Raw genomic sequence first — 24,372 nt, forward strand, 5'->3', positions numbered from 1 at the left:
AATCAAGCAGCATTCAGGAAATCAGGACCGAAGTAGGAAGAGAGGGGGAGGGGGGAGAGAAAGAAGATGAAGAAGAAAAGGAAGAAAAAGAGGAGTGGATGAAGAAGAAAGGAGGAAAAGATAAAGATTAAGGAGGAGGAGGAGGAGAAAGGAGGAGGAGATGGAGGAGAAGGAAGAGAAAGGCAAGAGGAAGAAGAAGAAAGGAGGAGAAGATGAAGAAGAAGAGGGAGGAAGAAGGGGAGAAAAGGAAAAGAGAAGAGGAAGAGAAAGAAGAAAGGAGGAGGAGGTCAAGAAGAAGGGGAAGAAGGAAGAGGAGGAGGAAGAGGAGGAGGAGACAGAGGTTGAGAAGAAGAGGAAGAAGGAGGAAAAGGAAGAAAAAGAGGAGAAAAGGAAGAAAATGAAGATGAGAGAAGGAGGTTAAGAAGAGGAGGAAGATGAAGATGAAGAAGGAAACGAAGGAGGTGGAGGAGAAAAGGAAGAAAAAGGAGGAGGCGGAGAAAGAGAGGAGGAGGAGATGAAGAAGAAAGGAGGAAAAGATGAAGATTAAGGAGGAGGAGGAGAAAGGAGGAGGAGACAGAGGTTGAGAAGAAGAGGAAGGAAGAATTACTTGAGAATTCAAGTTCTAAGTAGCCCTAGAGGAGCCCCCTTTAACTTTGGTCACTAAGCAAATCATCGTATGTCGAGGACTTCCTATACAGAACTGCCAGAACAAACGACGGGAGGCCGGAGGCGCGGCAAAAAAACTGGTTGCAGACGACGTTGACTTTGATCAAGACAAGTTGCCAATATCCTTATTTTATCTGAGTGTTTCCAAGAATCGTTTAAAAGCAGCCGCTTCGGGTCAGATTTTATCGCTAAAAGATCAGAGTGGAATTTCACTTGGATTTTTCTTTTCCTCTTTACAATGTGCCATTTACTCACAGGGACGCTGTGGCTCAGTGGCTAAGACGCTGAGCTTGTCGATATAGATAGATATAGATAGATATATAGATAGATATAGATAGATATAATAGATAGATAAAGATATAGATAGATAGATAGATAGATAGATAGATAGATAGATAGATAGATAGATAGATAAGAGATAGATAGATAGAGATATATAGATAAATAGATATGAATATATATATCTTCCAAATTCTCAGCAATAAATCTATTTATTCTAAATTTCTAAGACCTGCTTGGAAATGCAAAAGGGAAGACTGCTTAATCACAGCTGGAACGAAGGCTTCCAACCAGTGACAAATGTTGAATAGATGTTAAACATATGGCGATATCACGTTTTTTTAAAAAAATGTTTTTTTTTATTCCGCGCATGGAACTGTATACTCTTTTGGACGTCCTTGGAATTCACGGGAGAGAAATCCCAATTAGTTCTCAGGACGATCGAGCCTGCTTGTTCGGAAGCCAGCCAAAGTCAACCGACGGCAATCCACCCCGTCTCACCCATTGCTTTCACCGAGGTATCCATGCTGTTGTTCCTCAACCACAATGTCAAATCAAGGGAGCAGCCAGCCTTGCGCAGCAAAACTATAGTGTGGAACAGTGTTGGCAAACCTTTTCGGCACCGAGTGCCGAAATGGGAGCGTGGAAGAGCAGCCGCCCAGCGCACACACAATTCATATTTATGACGGTGGCAGGATCCTGGGGTCACCCGATCACCTTCTGTGACCTTCTCACCAGCCCAGTCGATGGGGGAAGGCGGATTTACTTAACAACGGTGTTAACTGCAGGGATTCACTGAACTGTCTTGCTTAGCAAGGGGACATTTTTGGGCTCAGTTTTGGCCGTAAGTCGAGGATCCCCTGCAATCCAATCGCACTTCCTTCTTCGCTCCCACCGAGTGCCCAATGCATCCAACTACAGCTTGGCAGGCAGCTGGATTCTGACAAACGCATTGAAATATGGCAGGACGTAAAACTCTTACTGGGGATTAGAGTCCTTTCAGCATTGCATTTAAGGATATCTTGATGTAGGCAACAGAAATATGATTTAGAGCAGGAATGTGCTTAATGGGTCTCCCCCCCGCCATGCTCCCCTTCCTTTTCTGCTGCCATCGGAAGGCACTGAAAGTTCTCTGCACGCCCTATGGTAGGCTTGACACAACTTTGATGAAACTCCATTTCCATCCTCAGCCGAACAAGGGCAAGGTGGTGTTAAGACTGACCAGAGTGGCTTCAAAATGAGATAGGAGGCAAATAAATCAGGTAGGTAGGTAGGTAGGTAGGTAGGTAGGTAGGTAGAAGATAGATAGATAGATAGATAGATAGATAGATAGATAGATAGATAGATAGATAGATAGATAGATAGATATTTAATAGAGGGAGGGAGAGAGGGAGGGAGGGAGGTAGAAAGAAAAAAAGAAAAAGAAAAAGAAAAAGAAAGAAAGAAAGAAAGAAAGAAAGAAAGAAAGAGAAAAAGAAAGATTTATTTAATAGAGGTAGGTAGGTAGGCAGATAGATGATAGATATAGATTTATTTAATAGAGGTAGGTAGGTAGGTAGGTAGGTAGGTAGGTAGGTAGGAAGGGAACAATAGATTTATTTAAGAGAGAGAGAGAGAGAGAGATGGGAGATGATGGATGGACAGAGAGATGAGAGTCAGGGATGATAAAGAGGATAGATGGATGGGTGGATGGATGGATGGATGGGTGGGTGGATGGCGAGTGATGATGGATGGACGGAGAGATGAGAGTCAGAAATGATAGAGTACATAGAAAGATAGAGATAGACAGAGATAGACAGACAGATGAGAAGTAAAGGAGAGAAAGAGAATGACAAAGATGAGTGACAGAGGGATGAAGATAGATGATAGAGAGAGAGATGAGAGTCAGAGATGATAAAGAGAGTAGAGGGAGACAGACAGACAGATGAGAAGTGAGAGAGAATGACAAAGATGTATGAGAGAGGGATGATGGTAGAGGTAGGTAGGTAGGTAGGTAGGTAGGTAGGTAGGTAGGTAGGTAGGTAGGTAGATAGATAGATAGATAGATAGATAGATAGATAGATAGATAGATAGATAGATAGATAGATAGATAGATGGATGGATGATAGGTAGGCAGGCAGGCAGGCGATGACAGAGAGAAAGAAAGAAAGAAAGAAAGAAAGAAAGAAAGAAAGAAAGAAAGAAAGAAAGAAAGAAAGATGATAGATAGGTAGGTAGGTAGGCAGGCAGGCAGGAGATGACAGAGAGAAAGAGATAGATATTGCTAGATAGTAGAAGGAAGGAAGGAAGGAAGGAAGGAAGGAAGGAAGGAAGGAAGGAAGGAAGGAAGGAAGGAAGGAATGTTGGATTTAATCAATTGCATCATGTTGACCATTTCAGGAAAATGAAAAGCTCCAGGATAATGCAGAGTATGAAACTGTGGGACACAAACCCCACCACCACCATATTCGCAAGATAATACATTTCTTCTGGAATTTCACCTCCAATTCATAAGTACTCCCCCACCCCCACCCCGCCCTATCCCTTCCAGAACGCAGGACGGGGAAGGGGAATAGAAAATGAGATCGGAAAGCCATCAAATTAATTAGAAATAAGAGGCTTGTGAAAACATTCCTCTTACTTTTTTGGGGAGGCGGGGGTTTTTTTTTGGTTTTGATTGCGCTCAGCATGACCGGAATTAAAATAGATTCGTCAAAGTCATTAGGAGCCGGAGCAATGCTTGGGCCTTGGCCGGGCCTGACAGCTGCCATTGGTCTCCTTCTTCCCAAGAATGCAAATGATTAAGGAAGATTAAATACCTCCTCGGCTTAAATACTCTTGATAATGAGCTCCTTTCCTGCAGAAAGAAAAAAGGGTGTTTTATCTTGGCAGCTGATGGAGGCTGCTTTGAATTCTTTTAATTCTTAACAGCACCATCTGTTGTTCGGTTTTTCCAGATCCAACTTGGGGGAAAACGGGGAATCGGAAAGAATGCTAAAAAATGGAGCTAAACAACACGGAGGGTGTAAAACTCTTTTTCAGGTCTCCTTTTGCTGGCTTTTATTGAAATCATCTTCCAAATGTGAATAATAAGAATCACGGAATCTTTCACAGAATGCAGAACAAACAAGTTAGAAGGGACCTTGGAGGTCTTCTAGTCCAACCCCCTGCTCAAGCAGGACCCTTGAGGGCAGGAGGGGAAGTAATGGGTAAAGGTAAAGGTTCCCCTCGCACATGTGTGCTAGTCGTTCCCGACTCTAGGGGGTGGTGCTCATCTCCGTTTCAAAGCCGAAGAGCCAGCGCTGTCCAAAGACGTCTCCGTGGTCATGTGGCCGGCATGACTCAACGCCCGAAGGCACATTGAACGCTGTTCCCTTCCCATCAAAGGTGGCCCCTATTTGTCTACTCGCATTTTTACATGTTTTCAGAATGCTAGGTTGGCAGAAGCTGGGACAAGTCACGGGAGCTCACTCCATTTTGCGGGGCTAGGGACTCGAACAACTGCCTTGGCTTAGCGATGGAAATGTTGGTCACAATGTGGTCATAACTCGAGGCAAATCTGTAACTCTTCCATCCATCAAACCTACGGCAGAATTCACCATCGTCTCTCGTGGGCCACGATCAACGTTCGGCTTTTGAAACTGAACCCAACCAGGTTCCCTTGAAAAGTGTGAAAAGTCACACCCTCAAACGCACCAGACAGCTTAGCAATCTTAATATGGCAACAGCTTTCGGTGACTTTAAATAACATCCATTTGGAAAACGTGCAGGGTAGGGGGGGGCGTTTTAAAACGAACAGCCCTAAGACTCAAAATTGCATTTGCAGCGGGAGAAAGAGGTAACTATCAGCTATCAAGGGAAACAAAGTGAATTTTAAGGGGGAGGGCGGGGGGGAACGACTGCTTTGCAAAAACGACGGCGGTTTATTTCGTGCACGACAAGGCCAACCAAATAAAGAAAGCAAAATCCCTCTTAATGTCAACGTTTCCGTATTGAAAAAAACTTCTACCCTTTTACGAAGGAATGGCGGCCACTTGTAACGGAATTAGGTGGCTGAAAAATAAGCTGTCAAGCACCATAAAATGTCAAGTAACGTTTTAAACTTTTTTTAAAAAAAAAAAACCTTTTACAGTATTTGGCATTTTTATTGTTAACGGTCAGCCTTAAAAGGGGGAATCAAGGAAGCCCATTAACAGCTTACACTCTCTACCTACGAAATTTTATAGCCCCGCTTTGTAGAGGAAATTGATTTTAGCCACTTTGGTCTTGTGGTGAAGGTACTGACTTAGAAACCAGGAGAATGGGGAGTTCTAGTCTCGCCTTAAGGCAGGAAAGCTGGGTGACTTTGGAGCAATCACCAGGAGGATGGGGAGTTCTAGTCCCATCTTAGACATGAAAGATGGCTGGGTGACTTTGGGCCAATCACCAGGAGATTGGGAGTTCTAATTCTGGTTTAGGCATGAAAGCGGACTGGGTGACTTTGGGTCAATCACCAGGAGGATGGGGAGTTCTAGTCCCAATTTACGCATGAAAGATGGCTGGGTGACTTTGGGCCAACCACCAAGAGATTGGGAGTTCTAGCCCCACTTTAAGCATGGAAGATGCCTGTGTGACTTTGGGCCAATCACCAGAAGATTGGGAGTTCTAGTTCTGGCTTAGGCATGAAAGTGGATTGGGTGACTTTGGGTCAATCACCAGGAGATTGGAGGTTCTAGCCCCACTTTAAGCATGAAAGATGCCTGTGTGACTTTGGGCCAATCACCAGGAGATTGGGAGTTCTAGTTCTGGCTTAGGCATGAAAGCCAACTGGATTAGGATTAGGATTAGGATTTATTTCATTTATATGCCGCCCTTTTCCCCGAAGGGGACTCAGGGCGGCTCACAATTCGGTCAGGGAAGGGGGTACAGACAGGGGATAAAAAGACGAACATAAATACACAATTTAAAAACACACAACAACCTAGTCCCACTTTAGGCATAAAAAACTGGTTGGATGAGTTTGGATCAATCCCCAGGAGACTGGGAGTTCTAATCCCACTTCAACCATAAAAAGCTGGCTTTTTATGGGCCAATCACCAAGAGATTGGGAATTCCAGTTCCGTCTTAGGCATGGACACCAGCTGAGTCACCTTGGTCAGTCTCTCTTCTCAGCCCAACGCACCACAAGGTGTTGTTGTTAGAAAGGAAAACAGGAGAAGGAAGGAGTCTTACTTGCAGCTAACCCTCCAAAGTTGCAACCTCGGTTGAGTTTGGCAACAAGGGCCGCCATTTGTGACGGTTAGCAACAGAAACCTGAGGCTCCCTCGTGGTCACAGGTCGAGGTCTTTCTTGTACATCTGCCATTTTGGCTATAAAAGCCGCGGAAGCACGAAGAGAACAGGTGATCAGGAAGGATCAACTCTGCGGGCTATCGGCTCATCTTTGATCTCATTTTCGCTGAGCTGGCAAGCCAGGGCATTAAAGAATCAATAAGCACAGCTTTAAGGTTTTTTTCCCCCACTTTAAAAAGATCGTTTTTTTTAAAGACTCCCATGCGCAGGTAGTCCTCAACGTACGACCACAATGGAGCTACGTTGCATGAGAAATTTGTCGAGTTTTGCCCCTTTTTTACGACTTTTCTTGCCACCGTTGTTAAGGGAATCACCACAGCCTTTACGGTTGTTAAGTAAATCCTGCTTCCCTGTGGACTTGGCATCCGAATGCAAATCACGTGACTGTGGGGATGTTGCAACGGTCATTAAGTGTGAAAAACAGCCATAAGTCGCTTTTTTTTTTCAGTGCCGCTGTAACTTTGGACAGTCATTCAGTGACTTGTTGTAAGTTGAGTTGATCGCGGGATCAGAATTGGGACGCTTGGCAACTGACTCTTCTTTATGACGGTTGCAGTGTCCCGGAGGTCACGCCAGTCCCCTTTAGCGACCTTCTGACAAGCAAAGTCAATGGAGAAAGCCAGATTCACTTCACAATCGAACAACTGCAGTGATTCACTTAACAACTGTGGCCAGAAAAGTCGTAAAATGGGGACAAAGTGTTCTGACCGAGGCTTCCCAAGAGCATAAAGCAAACTCCTGGTCCTGACAAAAACCTCTTTTATTAATTTACTGTGGATTCTGCTCATTCACATCCAGAAAAATCTTTCAAGGGAGGATTTATGGTCACAGACCTTATATGGCTTGGAGAGCTGCCAGGACAATATCTGCAAAACGTGGCAAGGAGTCTCCGAGAGTCACGAACTAATTGCCTCCTGCAAACTCCACTTCCCTTTCGCTCCTCTGCTATTTCCTCTAGGAGAGACCATTCATCATCTACCTGTGGCCTTACTCCCAAGTCGACCCCTGTTCTTTAGCTGTTCTCTTCATCTGGCAACTCTGCGCATGCGCACACTGGGAACAGGCTCCAGCTGTTCTTCTGCTTCACTGATGTCTGACTCTGAAGGCAGCTGATAACTGTCAGACGGCCCTGGCCTCCTCTCTGTCTCCGACACAGAGCCCTCATCAGAGCCTTCCCCAGACTCCAGGACTGGCCCAGTTTCCTCCCCAACCCCCCTCACTGTCTGAATCTGCTGTTGGCACGCCACAACACAAACCCACTTAACAACTGATTCGCTTCGCAACAGAGGTTTTGGGCTCCATTGCAGTCGTTAAACATTGAAGTGTTATCACTCCGATCTGCTAGCCTAGCATAAAACTCAAAACGACCCCTATTGGACCCAAAGTTTGCAAAACTTGGCTAAATAGGCGTCTTCCGTTCCATGTGCTCATTTCTCCCGTTTCTCAAAACTTTTAAGAATACCTGACCGCCAAGTTGAAGCTTGGCGCAACCGGGGAAGGAAGACCGCCTGTTAATTTTAGAATCTTTTTTTTTTCTTTTAAAGACTCCTCAAAGCCAAAACTTTAAGCCATGAATATGTATTTTTGGAAGTAGGAAAAAGCAGCAGCCTGCTCAAGAAAATGCAAGCTACTCTTTGAAAGGGATAATTGAAATAGTCTAACACATGGCAATTCAATCGCGCATTCAGTGCAAGGAAAACAAAAATGAAAGACTTGGAAAACCAAAACAGATGAGGTTTAGCAAACTCAAGCCCAGAATGCATTTTTTTTTCCTTCCCCCTCAAAATGCAGATTTTTCTCTTTCTCAACCCCCGCAAAAAATGATCAATCCCAAAATCATCGCCATTTTTCAAAACAGGCCGATCTGTTGGAGATGAAATCCGTCCGTCGTTCAAACGTCCATTTCATCCATGCGTTCTTAAAAGCTGCCAAGTTTGAAAAAAAACACCCTCTCTCTGCCACAGCTGGGCAGCTGTTGTGGTCTGCTGGCAGCCTGCAGAGCTGGCAGCAGAGTCGGACAATGAGGAGGTTGGGGAGGGAGTTGGGCCAGTCCTGGAGTCTGGGGAAGGCTCGGATGAGGGCTCTGTGTCGGAGGCAGAGAGGGGGCAAGGGCCGTCTGACAGTTATCAGCTGCCTTCAGAGTCATACATCAGTGAGGCAGAGGAACAGCTGGAGCCTGTTCCCAGTGTGCGCATGCACAGAGTGGCCAGACGAAGGGAACAGCTAAAGATTAAGGGTCGACTCGGGAGGAAGACCACAGGTGGACGAGGAATGGCCCCTCCCAGAGGAAATAAAAGAGGAGCGAAAGGGGAGTGGAGTTTGCAGGAGGCAATTAGTTCACTTCATTGGTTCGTGACTCTCGGAGACTCCTTGCCAAGTTTTGTAGATATCGGCCTGGCAGCTCTCCAAGCCAGATAAAGTCTGGCTTCTGGGTCGGAGGCAGAGAGGAGATCAAGGCCATCTGGTAGTTATTTGATGCCCCCGTAGCCTGACATCAGTGAGGCAGAAGAACAGCAGGAGCCTGTTCCCAGTGTGTGCATGCGCAGAGCTGCCAGAAGGAAAGAACAATTACGAAAACAGGGTTGACTTGGGAGTAAGGCTCGGAGGTGATTAGCCCCTCCCATAAGACATAAAAGAGGAGCGAATGGAACGTGAGTTTTTGCAGGAAGCAATCAGTTCATCTGGTCGGTTCAAGCTTTGAAAAGTCCTGTTTGACTCTGTGCTTGCTCAGGCCTTGCTCTGCCTTTGGCAATTAGGTTTCTGGCAGCTTTCCCAGGGAGATAAGGTGGGTGTTCATCAATGTTCCCCTGAAAGGCTGTGGCAACTCGAGCAGACATCTGTCAGAATCTTCATGGACTGCTTGTGAAGCCTTGCGGCCTGGGAATGACCATAATTCACAGCCAAATAAATAAAAGAAGGTTTTGGGTACTAAGATTTATGCTTTCTCAAGATGTCACATTCGGACATCTTTCTGCAAAGTTGAGCACTTGCCAATGTGTGACTCTTTTTTGCTATTTGTTTCTTTGTTTTTGCATTCCTCCACGCTGGACCGATGCAACGAAAGTGTGACGATTTAAGAGACCAACACCTTGCCGCCCTCCGTGGGGAAAAAAAAGACGACACGCTGAATCCCTGAAATCTGGAGGGCCCCCCTGGAGAAAGCAGCTCAAATTAAGCCAAAGCACACTGGGCAGAAGTCAAAATGCGGTGACTGACATTCTTTTGTGCACGGACGTGGGGCCAAGGTGGCAACCCCCAGAAGGCTTTTGTTCGGGCTCGGGCAAAGGTGATTATCCGCGAAAGCGAAGTCCGCTCGGCCTATCCGGTTTGCGGTTGAGGACAATGGTCTCCCGTAAGCCCAATTTCGACGAGAAACAGTAGGGCGCCATTAATGCCCAAACTAGCCCAGAGGGGAAGGAGAGAGTTTTGTATTGGCTGTGATTGTCGTTAAAACTCCAAGCTTTGTGTCTAAGTAGCTTGACGCACTCGGTGAATGCCACTGGTGAATGCGTGAGTTTTTTAACTATCCACGGCCCGGTGGGTTACCCCCTTTCATAAAAATCTACCTGCTTGGAGTCAGCTTCGTGCTTCAATTAAGGAAATGTTTGTGGCAGGGGTGAATAAAAGCCACAATCCTGATCCCCCCCCCCCCAAAAAAAGAAAAGACGAATTTCAAACGTTGTGGGTTCTCTATGTCTGGCAATCCTGTTGTGAGAACCACCTTCTAAAGCGCTGCAAAGATTCGCAACCTTGTCTATTGTCAGTATTTTCTTTTCTGGCAAATTGTTGGGCTGTCCAAATGAAACGTGAGCAACACAATGCAGGAGGATGAACCTGCCTGTGAATAAAGTTTGGCAAGCGGGTCAATGTAAGAAAAAAATTGAGTTAAAAAGGTAAAAAGGTGAAGGTTCCCCTCGCACAGATGTGCTAGTCGTTCCTGACTCTAGAGGGCGGTGCTCATCTCCCTTTCAAAGCCAAAGAGCCAGCGCTGTCCGAAGACGTCTCCGTGGTCATGTGGCCGGCATGACTCAACGCCGAAGGCACACGGAACGCTGTTCCCTTCCCACCAAAGGTGGTTCCTGTTTTTCTACTTGCATTTTTTACATGCTTCCGAACTGCTAGGTTGGCAGAAGCTGGGACAAGTCACGGGAGCTCACTCCGTTATGCGGCACTAGGGATTCGAACTGCCGAACTGCCAACCTTCCTGATCTACAAGCTGAGCATCTTAGACACTGAGCCACCACGTCCCATATAAAAGTGAGTTAGAAAGGATTAAAAGTTCTTGCAGATCGCTTGAGAATCTCTAATTTCTCAGCCTTCGGTCCTTTAGAGGGGCGGGGTGGACTTCAATTCCCAGAATTCTCCTGCTGGCTGGGGAATTCTGGGAGTTGATCATCTGAAAGTTAAGTTGAAGATAAGAGTGTTGTCTTTAAAGGAAATTAAAGGTACGATTGAGAAACATTGCTCTAATACATCCCCGTGTTTGATTTCTGACCCTATGGCATTCATAGGGTCAAAAATGAGGGATCAAAATCATAACTCAACATTAGGAAAACTAAGATCATAGTACCCAGCCCTCTCAATTCCTGGCAAATAGATGGGGGAAGAAATGGAGGAAGTGACAGATTTTATTTTCCTGGGCTCCCAAAATCACCACAGACAAGGACTGCAGACAAGAAATTAAAAGACGCTTGCTCCTAGGGAGGAAAGCTATTGCAAATCTAGGCAGCATCCTAAAAAACAGAGACATCACCCTTCCAACACAAGTGCGTCTAGTCAAGGCTGTGGTTTTCCCAGTTGCAATGGACGGCTGTGAAGGTTGGACCATAAGGAAGGCTGAGCGCCAAATAATGGAGGCCTTTGAACTCTGGTGCCGGAGAAGACTCCTGCGAGTCCCTTGGACTGCAAGGCCATCCAACCGGTCAGTCCTAGAGGAGATCAACCCTGACTGCTCTTTAGAAGGCCAGATCCTGAAGAGGAAACTCAAAGACTAACGAGAAGGAAGGATTCCCTGGAGAAGAGCCTCATGCTGGGAATGATGGAGGGCAAAAGAAGAAGGAGGTGACAGAGAAGGAGGTGGCTGGATGGAGTCACTGAAGCAGCCGGTGTGAATTTAAATGGACTCCAGAGGATGGTAGAGGACAGGAAGGCCTGGAGGAACATTGTCCATGGGGTCGCAATGGGTCGGACACGATTTCACAACTAACAACAACAACATTCATAAAGACTGTCCCCACTTCATAAAGACTGTCCCCACTAGTGTTGGGGACTACAATTCCCATAATGCAAGGTGAGCCTGGCCAGGAACTTCTTCCTAAAGAAATCACACACACACACACACACACAAAATCTCCCTTTTTTTTTTTTTTTTGGAATCACACCTGCTGCAAGAAGGAACAATTGGCGCAGGTAGCGATGGCTACTGCTTACTCAAAAGTCTCAAATACACACAATTTAATGAACATGGAACGTAAATATTTGCAAATAAACAGGCTGCTGTTGAAACAATGATGCGTCTCACTGTTTATGTTGTGTTTTCGAGCCACCATATGCCGACGTGTGTGAACGCTCAAAGAAAGAGGATTTCGTCACTACCAAAGTCAAACTTTTCTCAGGAAAACAGGGAAAGCTAAACTCGAAAATTCCCCAAAAGGCAGAAAAAACAAACTTCAAAACACATTTTGAAAATTCATTGGTCACCAGCACCATATCAAATAACTTGAGCGTTCATGAAAGGGTGGCAGGCTGGATCCCTGTAATTTTTATTTTTTTTTAAAAAAAAAACCATCTACGAAGAAAATTCTCCAATAAAATCCAAATTACTGTTTTAAGAACAATGTTCAACTTCCGGCCTTTGAAAAGGATCTGGAAATCTGACTTTAAATGCAGAAATAGAGTAGAGTAGAGTAGAGTAGAGTAGAGTAGAGTAGAGTAGAGTGGAGTGGAGTGGAGTGGAGTGGAGTGGAGTAGAGTAGAGTAGAGTAGAGTAGAGTAGAGTAGAGTAGAGTAGAGTAGAGTAGAGTAGAGTAGAGTGGAATAGAAGTAAAGTAGAGTAGAGTAGAGTGGAATAGAGTAGAGAAGAATAGAGTGGAGTAGAGTAGAGTGGAATAGAGTAGAGTGGAGTGGAGTAGAGTAGAGTAGAGTAGAACAGAGTAGAGAAGAATAGAGTAGAGTAGAGTAGTAGAGTAGAGTGGAATAGAGTAGAGTAGAGTAGAACAGAGTAGAGAAGAATAGAGTAGAGTAGAGTAGTAGAGTAGAATAGAGTGCAATAGAGTAGAGTAGAGTAGAGTAGAGTAGAGAGGAACAGAGTAGAGAAGAGTAGAGTAGAGTAGAGTGGAATAGAGTAGAGTAGAGTAGAGAGGAACAGAGTAGAGAAGAATAGAGTAGAGTAGAGTAGAGTAGAGTGGAATAGAGTAGAGTAGAATAGGAGTAGAGTAGAGTGGAGTGGAGTGGAATAGAATAGAATAGAAGTAGAGTAGCGTAGCGTAGAGTAGAATAAAATAGAGAGGAGTAGAGTAGAGAGGAATAGAGTAGAGAGGAGTAGAGTAGAGTAGAGTAGAGTGGAACAGAGTAGAGAGGAGTAGAGTGGAGTGGAGTGGAATAGAATAGAACAGAACAGAATAGAATAGGAGTAGAATAGAATAGGAGTAGAGTAGAGTAGGAGTAGAATAGAATAGAATAGAATAGAATAGAATAGAATAGGAGTGGAGTGGAGTGGAATAGAATAGAATAGAGTAGAGTAGAATAGAATAGAAGGAACAGAGTTGGAAGGGACCTTGGAGGTCTTCTAATCCAACCTCCTGTTTAGGCAGAAAGCCCTACACCACTTCAGACAAATGGTTATCCAGCATCTTCTTAAAAACTTCCAGTGTTGGAGCATTCACAACTTCTGGAGGCAACTTCTGTTCCACTGAAGTAGTGGTTTTGCTACATCACCTTTTGCATGGATACAGATAGTCCTCAAAGTGCAAGAGTTCGATTAGTGACCATTCAAAGTTACAACAGCACCTGGGGGAGGGGATCGGTGTCCATTTTTTCACACGTACGACCGTTGCAGCATCCTCAAGGACACATCATCAGGGGTGAAACTGGCCCGTATTTAGATGTATAGATCAAAAAACGGTTCTTATTTAGGCCAGCTGGGTGACTTTGGGACAATTGCAGGGAGAAAGAGAGTTCTAGTCCAGCCTTAGGCACAAATTTGGAACGCTGCTATAATGAAGTCACCCTTAGGCCTCCTTTTCATCCGACGAGACAATCTCTTTGTGCCGCTATCAAAGGACTTCAGGGGTAACCTGACTATTGGCGTCTGCAGGTAAGTGTGAGAATGCCCCATCTGCCGCCGAGCCTCCCCCCCCTTCCCAAAGCCGCCACAAAGCCGCTTCCCTTCTTTTGTGCAAAGTCACCTAGGAATTGGGGGGGGGGGGATTCCGCTGACTGGGAGCGATGAAACCGTTGGGTCAATTCCCTTCCTCATTTAGCAGCCGAGAAGGAGGACTCCTCGTTCCATCTGCCAGTCACAACCAATTTGAAGTCAGCGGGGTGATGGATCCATTTTGGAAAAAACGGCAGATACCGCAAGGCTCCCGAGGAGAGGGGGGAGGTTGTTTGTGTCCCTGCAAAGCTCTCTTACCTATTCACTTCCTATTAGCCGGCTTTCGCCTTGATCGGCGAGCCGACGGAATCGTTACGGCCTTCGTTGAAATCCACGGGAACGTCATGGCTGGCACAGCCGGCGGCTACGGGCGCCGAAAGACGGGGAAAGAGATTAAAAAAGAAGACGACGGCACACCCTCGGGCGTTTTCCTGCCTTAGCGACGGGTCCCAAAACGGGATGTTCATCCCATCAAGTTTCTCTCTCCCCCTCGTCCCATTTTAAAACCGCACTTAGGCAGCTGAGAACTTTTCTGGCAGGGGGGAATTCCCGTGAAGCTAATCCGGGTAGTCCTAGATTCTCCGCCAAAATTGAGCTGCAAATTTCCGTTGCTGAGTGAACTTTGCCCCGTTTAATGACCTCCCTGGCCAGAGTTGTTAAGCAAATCCCTGCCGTTGTCAAGTTGGGAACACCGTTGTTAAGTGAATCTGACTTCCCCCGCGGACTTTGCTCGTCGGGGATTACGTGACCCCATCATAAATATGAACTGGTTGCCAAGTGCCTGAATTTTGATCACGTGGCTGTGAGGTTGCTATGACGGTCGCAAGTGTGAGGACTGGTCATAAACCACACTTTTCAATGCTGTTGTCACTTTGAACGGTCACTAAACAAACCGTTGTTAAGTCAACAGTCACCCTTGACTTACAACCACCTGTTGGGAGACTGTTCAAGGTTATGGCGGTGTTGAAAAAAGTAATTTTATGGCCAGTCCTCACACTTACGACCATCACAGCCCCCCCAGGGTCATGACTGCGACTGTCCCAGCCAGCTTCCGACAAGCAAAGTCAACGGGGGAAGTCCGATTCACTTAATGACCACGCAACTCCCTTAACTGAGGCAATGTGCTTAACGACCATGGCGAGGAACTGTCATAACATCGGGCAGGGCTCCTTTCCACCTTTCTTAACAATGGAAATTCAGGTCTCAGCTTTGGTCGTAAGACAAGGACTGCCTCTACCCATCCTCAAACCTCCTTAGGACGGAAACCCACCCGATTTAAATCAACCCAAGCTGTACATTTTTGAAGGCTAGGTGGGAAATAATGGGTTTTAATAACAAGGAAGTCAATTCGGGTGGATTTCCTCACAATAGATGGCTTGACAATGGAGAAGTCCCGGGAGACAAGGCTGCCTTGTCCTTTTGGGGGGGGGGGGATTGCAGGGGGGGGGGCTTGCGTGGGAATACACAGAATTGCATATAGATTTACAAGATAGAGACAGATTTAACCACAGTTTCAATTGGGGGAAATGTGGCCATCCTAGACCAGGCCAAGTCCCCAGAATGCAATTCTGGCACTCGGACAAATCCGCCATCAACGGACACAGAGACAGGAACCACATCTACAGATCGTCCAAAAGAGACAATCGGCCAGCCAGAAAGACTCCAGATCAAGCATAGATGAACTCCAAGGTTCACATCTGATCAACCATCAAGTCAATCACACCCGAATCAAGAAACTGAGCCGTTAGTAAACAGCCCGACGGAAGAATCTTTCAGCGCCCCGACCAACACAGACAGGGAAAGACACCAGAATATAAACTGACTGCAAACGACACTCCCAACTAGAACTGATGATGTTACCTAGTTGGGTCATGAAACATCTCCAAGAAAAAAAAACAAGCTCAGAGGGCATCAAGAACCCCATAGTCCTCCTCCTCCTCTCCACAAACTCACTCCCTTCTAACACTGATGATGTTACCTAGTTGGGTCATGAAACGTTTGCAGGAAAACAAACAAGCTCAGAGAACATCAAGGACCCCATAACCCTCCTCCTCCTTCTCCTATCTTCCCTTCCCCTTCTCCTCCTTCCCCATCCTTCTCTTCCTCCTTTTCTCCTACATTCTTCCTTCTCCTTTCTTCTTTTCCTCCTCCCTCCTCCATCACCTTCACCTCTTCCATTTTCCCCTTCTTTTCCATGTTCTCCTCCTCTAAGCCCAACACCCTTCTAGCACTGATGATGTTACCTAGTTTGGGTAATGAAACGTCTGCAGGAAAACAAGCAAGCTCAGAGAGCACCAGGGACTCCGCAATCTCCTCCTCCTCCTCCTCCTCTCACAAACCCCATTCCCTTCTAGCACTGATGATGTTACTTAGTTGGGTAATGAAACGTCTGCAGGAAAACAACCAAGCTCGGAGAGCACCAAGGACCCCCTCATAAACGGAATTTTCTATAGAAAAGAAAAATCCCCCACCTACCCCAACCTTTAGAGTCTCTGAATCTGTTATTATGAGTCTACCCAGCCTTTCAGAGAAACCCAAATAACAGGATATGTTGCTTCAGGGAAAATATAAATTGAAGGCGCATTGGCAGGTTTAAAATCCATGCGTTACCCACCATGCTAATTTATGGCTTAAATTAGAAGTTGGAGAGAGCCTGGCTTCTCTGGGCCTGGCATTTAGAAACAGCCTGTTCGGAATTCAAAAAAGAATCTGCGTTCTTTTACATCTTAAAATTCAGGGGAGGGACGGGACTTCGGCTTAAAACTCTTTAGAAAGTAGTGGGGTGCAGAAGGCAGCATTTCAGGTAGCCCTCAACTTCACAACCGCAATTGAGCCCACAAATTTCTTTTTGTTAAGTGAGACATTTCCGTTTAGAGAGTCAGCCTTTTGCCCCCAACAATCTAGGTCCTCGTTTTACCCACCTCGGAAGGATGGAAGGCCAAAGTCAACCATGAGCCTCTGGTGAGATTCGAAATGCTGGCAGTGGGCAGAGTTAGCCTGCAATACTGCATTCTAACAGGAAGGGAAGGAAGGATAGCACTAACACTTAAGACTCATATACCGCTTCACAGTGCTTTTACAACCCTCTCTAAGCAGTTCACAGAGTCAGCCTCTTGGCCCCCAACAATCTGGGTCCTCATTTGACCCACCTCAGAAGGACGGAAGGCTGAGTCAACCTTGAGCCTGGGGAGATTCGAACTGCTGAACTCAGCTAGCAGTCAGCTGAAGTAGCCTGCAGTACTGCACTCTAGCCACTGGGCCACTTCGGCACATTCTAATCACTGCATACCATGGATGGATGGATGGAAGGAAGAAAAGAAAGAAAGAAGGAAGGAAGGAAGGAATTAAGGGCGTTAGGAAGGACAATAACAATAGCACTTAGAATTACCTACCGCTTCACAATGCTTTTACAGCCCTCTGTAAGCAGTTTGCAGAGTCAGCCTCTTGCCCCCCCAACAATCTGAGTCCTCGTTTTACCAACCTCGGAAGGATGGAAGGCCGAGACAACTTGGAGCCTGGTGAGATTCAAACTGCCAAATTGCAGGCGGCTGGCAGCCAGCAGAAGTAGCCTGCAGTACTGCACTCTAACCACTGCGCCAATGTTGCTCCATGATTTTTTTTTATTTTTTATTTTTTGCTTTTGCTGCAAATTCCAAATTCCTCGCCTATCAAAAACTTAGCAAACAGAACCAGGATAGATAGATAGACAGACAGACAAATAGACAGACAGATATAGATAAATAGACAGACAGACAGACATAGCGCTTCGGCTTGCAACCCCTCATCTGTTCAATGACGATATCAACATATCAAAAACCATCCGACGGATGCCTCCCGGGGCAAATTATTAGATCTTGAGAGAATAACACCCCCACTTTCATGTTGGTCTTTCTACCCACTCCCCCCACCCCCACCTGATCTCAGCCGTGTGTTTAAAAATACAATCGTTAATGGAAGATCGGCCCAGTCTGGAGGCGCTAAAAATGCCTTGCCTCAGCTCATCAAAAATACAAGAAGCCGTCCGCAAAGGATTCAGGAATTAAAAATTAAATACAGAAAGCACTTCGCCGCTCTCCATTCCATCAAACGGGCTCTTCACAGGCAGGGCTGCAAAGCCAAATGAGAGAGAGAGAGAGAGAGAGAGAGAGAGAGAGAGAGAGAGAGAGAGAGAGAGAGAGAGAGAGAGAGAGAACGTGTGTGTGTGTGTGTGTGTGTGTGTGTGAAAGAGGCTTGCTGAATTATTCCAGATGCTCTTATTTAAAACAGCTGCTGAGGCTACCGCCCAGTGACGCAACCTCGCGAGCCGCTCGAAAGTGCTGCATCATGTCGCTGCTTTGTAGACCCAGCCAAAAGAAGCCCAAAGCCCTCCGAGGAGGGGATGTTCGAATCCCAGGTTTTCAGAGAACAGCGAAGAGGGAGTTCTCAAACCGTAGCCAGATCCCAAAGTTTATATTTAAAATAAAAGTAAACCACGCTTAAGTCTCCTGGGTCAAGGTTAGGTTTCAAAGGGACTCGCCGTTTAGTTTGACTTTGGTTTATTGACACACTGGCTACAAGAAGGTTGCGGAGACATTTCATGACCCATCTAAGTAACTGTTGTGGCCCGCCAGCAGAGCTGGCAGCAGAATCGGACAGTGAGGAGGTTGGGGAGGAACCTGGGCGGGTCCTGGAGTGTGGGGAAGGCTCAGATGAGGGCTCTGTGTCGGGGGCAGAGAAGGGGCCAGGGCCATCTGACAGTTATCAGCTGCCTTCGGAGTCAGACATCAGTGAAGCAGAAGAACAGCTGGAGCCTGTTCCCAGTGTGCGCATGCGCAGAGCGGCCAGACTAAAAGAAGCTAAGAAATCAGGAAAGAACAGCTAAGAAAGCCGCAGGTGGACGGTGAACAGCCCCTCCCAGAGGGAATAAAAGAGGAGCGAAAGGGGAGTGGGCTTTTGCAGGAGACAATTCATTCATTCGATCATTAGATTCGTTTCAGGAGTGCGAAGATCTGTCCATGAATCTCAGAGACTCTGTGCCCAGTCTTTCCTTGCACAGCACCTCAATTGGGAAAATATTTACATGGCAGCTTTCCAAGCTAGATAAGGTCTGTGGTCATAAATACTCCTTTGAAAGACTGTTTGCCGAATGTGAATGAGAGGAATTCACATTTGTTTAATAAAAGGGGTTTTGTCGGGATGAGGACTCTGCCTCCTGCTTTTTGGGAAAGGGGTCAGAACAGTAGCATCATCAGTGCTAGTGAGTGGGGCCTGTTCCCTGTTTATATACAATAACTCTCAGCTTGGCTGTCGCAACCCTTCTCCCTTTCAAATTTGAGAAGCAAGAAAGGAAGGATTAAAATCACCCCGGCAATTCCAAATTAATCCCATCCTACCCAGCAAATCATCTCGTCACAACCAACCTCTGCTGGAAGGAAAAGCATGAGAGATGGGGGGGGGGGGGCATCATGGACAGTATGCAAGGATACAGATCGGGGAGGGGGTGTAGTTTTGCAGGTTGGGGTGCAGCAGAGGCAGGAGGGACATGAGAGTTTGGGGAGTGGGTAAAGGAGTGTGTAGCTTGGGTCGGATTGCATAAGTGGAGGGGCGTGAGTGACCCGCACAGCATATCCACCGAGTGCCTGGAGAAGGATACACATGTGGGACAAACTTATCCCAGCAACATTCCCCATGGCTTCCCCAATGACAGATGTTGGGGAAGCCAGCAGGAAACAGTCACAAACAGTGATCACATTGCCAAGCCCCACGATGACATGACCGCAGAGGTGCTGGGACGGTCAGATCTCCGAGGACTAATGATAACCTCCCCATGTTTTCAGCCCCATCGTAACTCTGAACGGTTACTGAGAGAATGCTCGTATGTCAAGGACCATCTGAAAGATAAAGGTAAAGATAACCTTCGCACATATGTGCTAGTCGTTCCCGACTCTAGGAGGCAGTGCTCATCTCCATTTGCAAAGTCGAAGAGCCAGCGCTGTCCGAAGACATTTCCGTGGTCATGTGGCCGGCATGACTCAACGCCGAAGGCGCACAGAACGCTGTTCCCTTCCCACCAAAATGGTCCCTATTTTTCTACTTGCATTTTTTACCTGCTTTCAAACTGCTAGGTTGGCAGAAGCTGGGACAAGTCACAGGAGCTCAACCCGTTACACAGCGCTAGGGATTCGAACCACCAACCTTTCTGATCACCACATCCCTTTGTACTGTACATATAAACAGTCAAAAGGTCATTAAATAAAAGTAGAACAGGCATACACGTTACTCAAAGGACCTTTCCCCCTTTCCGTTCTCTTCCCTGTAGTAACGCCAACGGCAAAATATCCTTCAGTTTGCTGAATGTCAGTGAGAATTAACATTAACACTTTTAAGGATCAAGCCATGGATGATTTACCTTATTTGACCATTTGTAGGCCTGGAGCAGTTGACTGTAAAGGGGTGTTTTATCCTGGACAGGATCGAGACTCAAGAGGCCACTGTTATGGAGGGGGTGATTTTCGGATGGCTTACCCACCAGGTTACTCAAGCGTTCCAACTCCCTAAAACCAAATCGCGAGGAAAACAGTGTTAGAAAGCATTTCACAGACAGACAGACAGACAGACACACACACACACACACACACACAAACACACAGTTTCCATAAATTCATCTGGGGTGTAACTCAGCAATAAACAATCAGTGTGCACTTTCATACGTTCAAGGGGGCTAAAATCAAACAGAAATACCAAACTACAAGTATTCCTTCACTTACAACTAAAACGGGGAACGGCAGTTATTCAACAGGTCACATCCAATTTTACAATTGCTTTTGCCACGGTTGTTAAGCGAATGCCTGTTGTTAAGTGAATCATGGGGTCATTAAACAAATCTGGCTTCCCCACTGACTTTGTTTATTGGAAGCTGGTCATCCATCCATCCATCTCAAACTACAAGGTTGCTGGGAGTTAGTGGATGGATAGAAGATAGAAGAGTTGATGGATAGAAGAGTTGGATACAAGATAGAAGAGTTGATGGATAGAAGGTAGAAGAGTTGGATAGAAGATAGAAGAGTTGATGGACAGATGATAGAAGAGTTGATTGATAGAAGAGTTGGATAGAAGATAGAAGAGTTGATGGACAGAAGATAGAAGAGTTGATAGATAAAAGATAAGATACAGTTGTCCATCCATCCAACCTTCCATTCATACCTCTTAATTTTTATTGTTTATTGCTACCTCAAAGCCTTTTTTTCCCTATTTTATTTCCTGCCTCTGCATTGGCTACTTTAGTTGCATTTTCTCCGTTTTTGCTTCCTTTATTTCCTTATCATAACACAGAATGTTTTATTTTATTGTTATTTCACTTTTATTGTTATTTCTGCAGGTCGCTATGTTACTTTTGATGTGTTCTGTTTGCCTCCAGAGTTTCTTGGTCTCTGGAGTCTTTTCGAATCGCCCTACGTACAGATGCAACCAGGAATCGCAAGACAGCTAGTCCTCGACTTACCACCGCTCATTTAGTGGCCATCCGAAGTTACGACGGCACCGAAAAAACGTGACTTACAACCATTTTTCGCACAGGCAAACTTTGCCGCATCCCCTGCAATTAAAATTCAGGCGCTTGGCAACTGGTTCATCTTTATGACGGTGTGCAGCGTCCCAGGGGTCACCCGATCCGCTTTTGCGACCTTCCAACAAGCAAAGTCAATGGGGAAGCCAGATTCGCTTAACGTCCGTGTCACTAATGCAACAACAGCGGCGATTCACTTAACAATGGCGGAGAGAAAGGCCATAAAGCGAGGCCAAAGCTCACATGGCCAACCCTCTTGTTGGGTAACAGGTATTTCAGGTTTCCATTGCGGTCATAAGTTGAGGACTACCTGCACTGCGACTGGCTGGGGAGGCTCTACAGAAGGGCAGACCAGCCTGCTCTCCTCCAACCGCCAGAGGAGGACCATCATGCCCTGCCCTGCAGTGCAGCATGGAAGTCCCAGATGTATCCCATGCGTTGCCAGTGGATGGGGATGGATGATGGGCCAGGTGGTCCCACTACCTGAGGAGAAAACAGGCCGAGCCACGCCCTCCCTTCCCTGATTATCCTACGTGGCCACGCCCCTCCAGCCGGGCGCCAGAGGCAAGAAGGGGCGTGGCCTCCGCCCGCCCCGCCCCCCGTTTGCCCCGCCCTCACCCCAAGTCCCGGCTGACGGAGTGGAGGCTCTCCTGGAAGTTGGCGGCGAAGCCCTTCTCGCGGCCCTCCACGGCCTCCTTGTGCCGCCGGCCCTCCTTGAGGCAATCGAACACCCGCGTCACGCTGGAGCGCAGCGCCTGGATGGCGGCTATGGCCTGCGCGAAGGCCTCCAGGTTCACGCCGGCGCTCAGCACCCCGTCCGCCATCTTGCAAAGAACAAAAAAACCAAAAACCAACGGCTCCCTCCTTTCCCTCAGGCCGCGGGGAGCGCCGGGAAATGTAGTCCGTCCGGCGGAAGCGCGCCGCCCGCGTGGCTCCCGCTTTGCAGGAAAGCGGCCGTCGCAAAGCAGTCTGGGAGCAAAAGCGAAGGACTTTTCCCGCCCCCCCCCCGACTGCCGGGAAATGTAGTTAGTGCGAAGAAACACGTGCGGGGCTTTTTCAGGTGCTGAAAGGGACAGCTCCTCGCTTCCGCCTTTGAATTTAAAATCTTGCTGAATTTTAAAAAATATGTATTTTGTTTTGATTTATTGCGGGATTTATCAGTTTGATTTGGCTGATTTCAAGTGGCTTTTTACGGTTGCTTCCTTCTTAGTAAAGGCCAATACTTGATAGGAAATAATGCTCCTGAGAAAACTGTATTAACTTAATGTTGTTAATTTTGCTGTTAATTTTCGTTCTTTCTCCTTTTCTTCCCATCTTCTTTTTTTCTTCCTTTGTTCTTTCTTTTTCTTTCTCTTTCCTTCCTTCCTTTCTTTTTCTTTTTTCTCTTTCTGTCCTTTCTTTTTCCTTCTTTCTTTTTATTTCTTTCTCTTCCTTTCTTTCTAGCTTTCTTTTTTCTCTTTCTTTCTCTCTCCTTCCTTCGTTCCTTTATTTGTCTTCTTTCTGTCTTCCCTTCTTTCTTTTCTTTCTTTCTCTGACTCTCTTTCCTTCCTTCCCTACCTCTAATTCTTATTGTTTCAGCTCAATGCTATCTCAATGCACTTCCCATTTTATTGGCTCTGTCTGAATTTGCCTTTTTGGCTGCATTTCTTCATTTTGACCTTTTTTTTATCTTATCATAGCATTGATCATTACATTTTATAGTTATTTCTTCCAGTAATTATGTTACTTCTGGTGTGTTCTGTTTGGTTACGGTCAAATAAAGCCATTCCTTCATCTGTCTTTTGGTCTCACTGGTAACATTTCTATTTGCCCTTTAATTATTCTTTTTTTTTTTTCCCCATTTGCAACTTTAGTTGCTTTTGCTGCCTGGATTTCTCCTTGCCATTTTAGTGCTGTACAAAAACTCTTTTTTTTGTTTTGTTTTGTTATGGCAGCTCCCCAAAGAAGATGCAAACGAATTCAAGTGACTTCCAGCAAGTACACAAATAAAACCATCTTAATCACACTCATTTTTCAAAAGTCCCAGAACGGCTTTTAAAATCCACCGTAGAGGAGAGAAGCATCGTAAAAAAGAAAGGGCAAGCAGAGTTAAATTATATATTTCTCGGCCACTAGAAGGTTTTGGGCAAACTAAAATAAGGAGTGAATTACCGTATTTTTCAGAGTATAAAATGCACCAAAGTATTAGACGCAACACGATTTTGAAGAGGCAAAAAAAAATTTTAAAAAGTTTTTGCACTGCAGACCTCCCCAAAACGGCCCGTTTTTCGCGAAAACTGGCTGGTTTCTTTTGAGTTTTTTTGGGGTTTTTTTGAGTTTTATTTGGCATTTATAGGCCGCTCTTTTCCCTGAGGGGACTCAGGGCGGCTTACAACTCGTGGGAGGGAGTGCAAGACAAAACATAAAATATGTGAATAAAATAAAATAAAACAATAAAACACAACATTCATTCAGCATTCGGGCGGGGCGGATTAGGATCTTATCCCCAGGCCTGACGGGATAGCCAGATCTTGAGGGCTGTGCGGAAGGTCTGGACGGTGGTGAGGGTGCGGATCTCCACGGGGAGATCGTTCCAAAGGGTCGGAGCTGCTACTGAGAAGGCTCTCCTCTGCGTAGTCGCCAGTCGGCACTGACTGGCGGATGGAATTCGGAGGAGGCCCAATCTGTGCGATCTGATGGGACGGAGGGAGGTAATCGGCAGAAGGCGGTCTCTCTCTCTTTTTCAAAAAAAGGGCATGAATAGCCTTTAGGAGGCTTGTAGAGTGCTCCTGGAGTGGGAGGCCCAAAAATGAGCAAAAAACGGTCCATTTTTCACTCATTTCTGCCCTCCCCGGCCCCCAGGAGCACTCTCAAAGCCTCCTACAGGCACTGCATGGCCATTTTGGTGAAGGGCTGCCCCCTATTTCAGGAGGCAAAAATTGCTGTATTCAGTGTATAAGACGTACCCAGATTTTCACTCTTTTGAGGGAAAAAGGTGCGTCTTGTACTCCGAACAATACGGTATGCAATTTGTGGTGCAGGTATTTATGACAGTTGAGGTGCCGGGGGTGGTGGTGGTGGAAAGGGTTTGGGTGATTTTCTTTTCTGACCTGACAAGCCAGTGGAGAAATCCAGATTCACTTAACAATCATGTTATTCACAATTGCAACGATTCGCTGAACGACTGGGAAGACATGTCATAAAATGGGGCAAGACTCACT

The 24,372-nt window shown here is 46.2% G+C and overlaps 1 protein-coding gene across 1 annotated transcript in view; it reads right to left on the reverse strand.

Moving 5' to 3' along the window:
• Positions 1 to 22,009, reverse strand: part of MED27 (mediator complex subunit 27) — an 83,545-nt gene extending 61,536 nt beyond the window's left edge. The window contains exons 1-2 of the mRNA XM_032232452.1: positions 21,791 to 22,009; positions 20,018 to 20,162 (exon numbers count right to left, since the gene is read on the reverse strand). Of these exons, the coding sequence (XP_032088343.1) occupies positions 20,018 to 20,162; positions 21,791 to 21,996 (351 nt within the window). The 5' untranslated portion in view covers positions 21,997 to 22,009. The remainder of the gene's footprint in view (positions 1 to 20,017; positions 20,163 to 21,790) is intronic.
• Positions 22,010 to 24,372: the final 2,363 nt, after the last annotated feature.

Source organism: Thamnophis elegans, chromosome 16 (genome assembly GCF_009769535.1).
Source record: "Thamnophis elegans isolate rThaEle1 chromosome 16, rThaEle1.pri, whole genome shotgun sequence".
NCBI lineage: Eukaryota > Metazoa > Chordata > Lepidosauria > Squamata > Colubridae > Thamnophis > Thamnophis elegans.